The sequence below is a fragment of the Anas platyrhynchos genome, chromosome 3, assembly GCF_047663525.1.
Source record: "Anas platyrhynchos isolate ZD024472 breed Pekin duck chromosome 3, IASCAAS_PekinDuck_T2T, whole genome shotgun sequence".
Taxonomy (NCBI): domain Eukaryota; kingdom Metazoa; phylum Chordata; class Aves; order Anseriformes; family Anatidae; genus Anas; species Anas platyrhynchos.
Window position 1 is genome coordinate 6,980,173 of NC_092589.1, and position 7,091 is coordinate 6,987,263.

Sequence of the window (7,091 nt, forward strand, 5' to 3'; positions counted from 1 at the left end):
TACAATAGAGTGCTGCACTGGGTAACCAAAACCAATTTTAAATAAAATTTAATGGAAAGATGTTGTAGGGTAGTATCAGAAACCAAAGCAGTCTCCAGAAGACAAAGCATGGCAAGGAAGGTGATAGTATTCTTACAGCTACAATTCAAACGTTGAACCAGATCTAATGAAAAGTAAGTACCACTCCACTGTGGATAACTCAAGGAAAAGCAATTCTACACTACTGTGGTAATACAGTGTAAGTTGTGGAAGTTCAATGGTATTTTCAGAATATATTTTTACAAGAGCTAAATAGTCTGGAAAGCAACGTTAAAAATGTTACCTTATTTTCATCAGAACTACACAGTACAGACTCAGGTAGACTAGTGCAGGTTTATTGATAACAACATTTCCTTGTTGAAACCAGAAACTTTATTAAATTAATGTGACAAAAGTACGTAAGCCTTTGTGGACTTCTTAAGACAATTCACACAGGCGCTTTTGGTGAGGAAACCACATTTCAGACTACACAGAAGGAACACGGTCCCAACTTCCATTATTCAGTTTACCGAGTGTTCACCTGCAAAGAGTTCACAAGAACATAAATAAGATAGGTAACAAATATATTATTTTTTAGTCACTATAGCATCTCACTATATATATTAGATGGCCAAATGGCAGAAGCATCATGTAGAACTGTATAGAAAATTAAAAATTGTATAGAATTATTTTAAATCAATTTAGGTTACAGTGACTATCCTAGTGCTTATGAAAAAGATTAAGCAGAAAGCGATGCAAACACTACTCACCACATCATCAATCTTTAGAATACTGCGCACAGTTTCTGTGGCAAGAGTCAGTGCACTGACAGACACTAGCAGTGGTTGGACTACCAGCTCCTCCAGGATGTTGGAAATGCCACCCTACAAGAACAAGCACTTTTTACTTTGGGCAAGTGAGCCTACAACTAGAAAGTTGTAGCAAGTTTTAACAGAATCCTGGAAACAACATCCCACTTCAAATTAGACCACTCAAGGGCTTGCATGCTTCGGTTCCCAACAGGAATGATTATTGTAGAGGCATTCTGTGGCTACTTGACGTATCCACTCAAAAGTAGTTTCACAAAGCAAGCTATACTCTTTCAACACTAATTCTAGGAGACTCCAGTTATAATACGCAAGCTTATCCTCTCTTCATTTTAGTCCCACTGTTAAGCATTTTTCTTTTAAAATGCAAGATTTTTCTATTTTTTTTTTCTTTTTTACCTCTGGAATTCTATCCAAAATTCCTTATTACCTTTCTGACATTAATGCCAGCTGTTTTCTCTCCTTGAGCATGTCTGTTTCTCAGCTCTGTCACCGTTGAGATAGGATTGAGGCCCGCATTTTCAGCCAGTGTGGATGGTATGACCTCCAGCGCGTCTCCATACGCACGGACACAATATGAGTCCATACCTCTCAAAGTGCGAGCGTACTCGTTCAAGCGCAGCGCCAGCTCTATCTCTGGTGCTCCACCTCCTGCAATTAAAGCTCTGAGGAGAGAAATTAAAATCAAACCTCACGTTACAGAAGTCCATAAATAATTAGCTCTCCCTATTACTGTTCTAGATTACTCTGACCAAATGGGGATATTACCTCTTCTTAACTAAGCACCTAATGACACACAGGGCATCATGAATCGAACGCTCAGCTTCTTCTAGAACAAGTTTGTTGGATCCACGTACCACAATGGTTACAGTTTTTCCAGGGTTCGTGCAGCCTGTGATCTGAAACAAAGACATGTTTCAGCATTAAAAAGAGTACTGGACAAAATTTTAAAAAATGGTATTTTCATCTTTTTTAACACTGCTGAGATCTGCTGAACAAAACCACAATCTTCCCAGGCTAGAGGCTCATCAGGTACAAGTAGGTACTTTAAGGCTTCTTAGTACTGAAGTTATTACATTCAAGTTAGTAGTTATTATTAAAAGAATTGGAAAATGTTAAGAAGCTATTAACATGTTGTCACTCACCCACCTTTATTAGTTTCCCAGAACCGTTCAAGTTGACTTCCTCTGCCAGCTCAGCAGACCCCAGCATGTCAGGAGTAAACTGGTCGATGTGAGCAACAGGCTTAGTTCCGATCGTCTGAAAACAACCACCAACAGTAAGAATACATCCAGAATCTGACCTGTAGAGTCAGCAAGCATACTGTGTAACATACTTCTGGTGTATTACAGTAAAATGCAGCTGGGACTACCCCCTAGAAAAGTAAGGGGTGGATGTAAAGAAGTGTGACTACTCAACAGAACAGGAGTATCTTTCAGGGAAATACCTTCTCAGCTCTTACATCACATTCAGTGTGAAATGTGTGTCTTATAAGAAACTGGCATTAGCTAGGTACTCAGGTTTTGGTGTCATCTTTAAACACAACTGTTCTCATCACAGACATTTACATAACTCACTTTACCTTACATATAAACTCAATGTCTTCTCTTTCTATGTCTTTAACCACCATGATCTTCATTTTGTTCAGAAAATGTAGGGCTAGGTCACTAAGAGCATCCCTAAAAACAAGAGGGAAGAAGTCAGTCCAGGCTTGTCTTAATAACTGGGTCGCACTAGCCAGCTGCATGCTTCTTTGCAGCAATGCTGAAGTTCTTCAGACTACCAAGTGAGGATGTTACTAAATCCAAAACACGGACAACGCTACTGCTGCCACCAGTGTGTCTGTCACCGGCACAGCCCATCTGACACTGCTCAGTGCAACTATTAATGTTTAGCTTTCATTTTCCAGATATTCCAAACAATTCCAGCTGTTCCCCAAATGAACAGAGTAAGCTGTAAATGGCTACTGACATACCTCAGAATAGATTTCTGAATCAGCAACACATTGCATCCAGCCTTCTTAATTTGTTTAACTAAGTTGAGAATGTAAGCTCTCTCTTCACGCAGTACTCTGTCCATTTGAGCATAATCCGAAACAACAATTTGGTTGTCCATCTATTGAGAAAGAAAACCAAGCATCACCCACTGCTGACTTGATAAAGAATGCAGAACATCTTGATGTTTGCTTAAATTATCAGCCTGGGATTCAAAGCAAGCAAGCAATTTCAGTAAAATATAAAATCATTGCAGAATGGGTTGGGTTGGAAGGGACCTCAGAGTCCATCTAATTCCAAGCCATTCCCCCCAGCCCAGGCTGCCCCCAGATATTTCTTCCTAAATATATTATTAGAAATTGTTTAAATAACAAAATATTGGACTTCTAAACTGTTTTTCTTTTATACCAATCATAAGTTCTTTATACAAGTTCTGAGTAATAAGCATTACCCAGCAGACCTTCACTACAGCCATGGAATAGAGCTGACAACAACACAGTATCTTTAAAAAATATTTTGTCATTAAATTCGCATCTTCAAAGAACTGCAGCAAGAGGTTTCACTCCAGTTACATTTAACTTACATCTGTCTTTGGAGCAGACAGGCAGAACTGAATTAGGCCAATTTTGGCTTTCTCCACTCTAGTCACCCCTGTATTCGCCACCTTCTGGGTCAGGACCAGTCCTTCAACCAGCTCACAATCATCAATTGTTCCTCTGGAAACAAAAATACAATCCATGAGTAGCACTTAGGGGAGCAAGTTTCATAAAGACATAACCCTCTAATCACAAACTGCTTCTTACCCCAACTTCTTGACTATTTTAATATCTCTGAGGTCCACACTGCTAGCTGTAGATGGGTCGATCACCTTCATCACCGCATCCACACTCATGGGAGAAAGTAAACTAGAATACTGACACACAACCTAAGGGGTTTAACAACAGACAATAAAGAAGTGTGAGATTTAACACTGATAAGTGGTGGCTACGAATTTCTAGATAATATTGCCATTGCCTACTAGTTTGACTTTTCGTAACGCGTCATCTTCTTCAGAGTGACTTCATTCACAGGAAAGAACAGCTATGCTGGTGGGAAAAACCTATTTTTAGGGACTTCGGAAAAAACTTGAATTTTTGTCTTCAACTCTTAAAATAAGCCTTTTGAAAATGTCCCAGATCAGTTTGCCAGAATGGAAACTAATGCATTTGTAGAGACCCTACAGCGCAAAGGAGTATTCTGGGGAAGAGAATCAAGTGCATTGTTGTTTTGGAGCTATTGGCCCTCTAGAACCAGCTGACACTCAGCCATCACAGGAATAAAGTTCTTGCAAACAACTCATCTCCAGTTTTTGATGCTGTTTTAGGAACCTCTGCCTCACAACTAAGAACTGCCTACATGAAGCTGGCAAAAGCTCTCAGTATCCCACCTGTTTTTTCTGTTACCATTTTTCAGTTTAAGCCTGCATATAGACTCAGCAGCTAATATTACTATGTATTTCAGACTGAAATGCCGTTTAGGTGTGTCCATTCAATCTTGATCAGCCACAGCTTTTTGAGAAGTCAGTCTAACGGAGGGTAGCTGCTGTCTCAAAACCAAGTAGATTCATGAGGAGATCCTTAATAAGCGAACAGCAGCGCACTGGGAAGAGCTGAATGGCTCAGCCTGCCTGGAGGTACGAAGGTTGAGAATCAGCCATACCTTTGAGTTCAGCGAAGTAGTGGCGCTATTTAGTAAGGTTTCTCTGTCACTCAGTTCAACGGGCTGTGCCATGTTGGTCAACACTTCGATACCTTTTTCCAAAGCTTTCTGGAATGACTCAGAAATGATGGTGGGGTGAATTCCTGTGAATTGTATAAAAGGTGATTATATTTGGTCCTACTTTCACACCAATGGTCTATTTTTTCCCCACCTCCCATCGCAATTTGGGATTAATTTAGAGACACTAACATCAGAATAAGTATAAACTATTTTAGCAAAATACGTTCCTCATAAGTAGGTAGCTTCCCCTTACTACTGTCTATTGTTAAAGCCAAGGAAAAAAGCTGTTATGTTCCTAAGAATTTGTCCTCATGGGCAAGTACAGCACATTTCCCTGCAATGTCTGACATAGCAAAGACTTTTCTCAAAATATTGTTTTCCCTTGGCATTCTCAAAGCCCAGTTTTGTGATGGCAAGCGCTACATTTGCTGAGTAGGAAAAAAGAGAGCAGAACCACTAGCTTAAAGTTTTATTATCCCTTCTTAGGTATTTCTCGGTCCATAAGAGAAGTACAAGTATAATCTAGGTGAGCTCTGACAAGGCGTTATCTATCACATCACTTAGGCACTGTTTCCTGTCTCCACGGTAATGTATTCAGCTCCAAAGACTAAACAATTAGAATTTTAATCATTGGTGGGACTCAAGTGAAACCTCAAGTTACCTTTCATGTTTAAGCTGCTAACACCAGCTTTCAGCTTCACGATAAACATGCAGCCAAACACGGGACTTAACTACTTCATAACTAAGGTTTTTGTATTAAATACACACGCTCACCTTTCTGAAGGAGTCTGGAACAGGCATCCAGAAGAGCTCCAGCGATGACAACAACAGACGTAGTGCCATCACCAGCTTCAATATCCTGTGCTTTTGACAGCTCTACCAGCTATACGGTGAATTACAACAAAAGCTTGTATGTAATGGTCCTTAATCAAAAACTCTGACAGTTACCAAAGAAGAGATATCGAAGAATTCAGTGCTGCTGGAACTACCCATAGTATCACATCTCACACTAATCGCATCTTTTCTGATTTGCAAGTGACTTCTCATAGCATTACATGGCTGGATGAGCAACCATTAAAAACAAACTGACAAAAACAAACCACAGAAGTCAAGGAACTTTTCTCCCAAGCATAAGACTGGTCACTCCCACCTAACAGGTCAACCTTTCCCCCTTACTTTAGAAGGGTCCCAGGTAGCTCATTTCCATCTTTAGCCACAATCAAATCTAGGAGATCTAATACTTCAAAAGACCAAGCTACTGCATTGTAGGGTCATAATGTAATTCATTCTCTTCTCTGACTCTCTTCTGTCCTACTGGTTTGGGATGTCACCAGCTTTTCTCTCAGATTAAAAAAGATGTGGGCTAGACTATTTTATAGCTTAAAAAGTATTGGAAAAGGATTATGCACGAGGAATCTGAGATAAGCAATAAGGACCTGAAATTCTACAGCACACCTTACCATCACAATAGGTTGTCCTGAGGCATCCCACACAAAATCTCTTGCCCTATCACTGCTGCGTAATGCTCCTCAAATCCACATGAAACACTACTACGTTCGTTTCTCCTGGAAACAAAGCTCTAGCAGGTATCACTGAGTGACAGAGAACCGCTTACCATTTTGGCAGCAGGGTGCAAAACCTGCATTTGTTTCAGGATAGTAGCACCGTCATTAGTGATCGTCACGTCTCCTTTAGCATCCTGGATCTGAAGGGGAAACAGCACTGATTAGCGACCAGAATCTGTTACTGTGATGCCTGCTGTACGACAGCTTTCCTGGCAGCATCGTTTCTCAGACTGGGACATGTGTTTGACTGACACTTCCTCTAAATTAACAGAACTTGGTCACAAAACTAGGAGTATTTTTGAAGCTTGGAACAGAAGCTCAAGACAGAGGGACAGGTGCTCTACCAGCCCTGCTGCCGCGCAGCACCTCCAGCAGTGTCAGCATGCACAGAATTGGGGCACGTTACCATTTTATCCATCCCCTTTGGTCCGAGGCTCGTCCTGATGGCATCCGCGACGGCTGCAGAGAGAGGAGACAGGGGCAGGGACAGGTCAGCAGCCGCCCCGGGCCGCCCCAGCCGCCCCCCAGCCCCCCTCGGAGCACCCCCGCGGCTCCCTCACCCTTGCCGGCGGCGATATTGCTGCTGCGGATCTGGGCGGGTTTGTCGCGGTCCTGGTACGCGCCCTTGCCCCGGCTCCCGCCGCCCGGGCCGTGGCCGTGGCCCTTGGGCCCCGCGTTCTCCGGCATGGCGGCTGGGCGACCGGGGGCTCGGGGGGACGCGGGGGGGAGCGGGCGGGCACGGATGGGGCGCGGATGGAGCCCGATAGGGGCGGATGGAGGCGGATGGGGGCGGATGGAGCCCGGTGGCCGCGAAGCTTCCAGAAGGCGCCGCCGCCGCCACCCTCAGGAGGCGCCCGGGTCCTTGCAGCCGGCTCCCCGCGTGACGTCACGCCGAGCGGCTGCCCCTCACGCCGCCTGCTGCCGCGGAG

At 43.1% G+C, this 7,091-nt stretch overlaps 1 protein-coding gene across 1 annotated transcript; it reads right to left on the minus strand.

Annotated features, from left to right (window-relative positions):
* Positions 1 to 358: 358 nt before the first annotated feature.
* On the minus strand, positions 359 to 7,053 carry CCT4 (chaperonin containing TCP1 subunit 4). The gene is made up of 14 exons (XM_038177696.2): positions 6,723 to 7,053; positions 6,569 to 6,621; positions 6,213 to 6,302; positions 5,372 to 5,480; positions 4,538 to 4,680; positions 3,643 to 3,764; positions 3,423 to 3,555; positions 2,821 to 2,960; positions 2,428 to 2,524; positions 1,995 to 2,105; positions 1,614 to 1,744; positions 1,276 to 1,510; positions 789 to 902; positions 359 to 559 (listed from the first exon to the last, which is right to left on the minus strand). The coding sequence occupies exons 1-14, from the start codon at positions 6,847 to 6,849 to the stop codon at positions 545 to 547; spliced, it is 1,620 nt and encodes a 539-aa protein (XP_038033624.1). The 5' UTR covers positions 6,850 to 7,053; the 3' UTR covers positions 359 to 544.
* Positions 7,054 to 7,091: the final 38 nt, after the last annotated feature.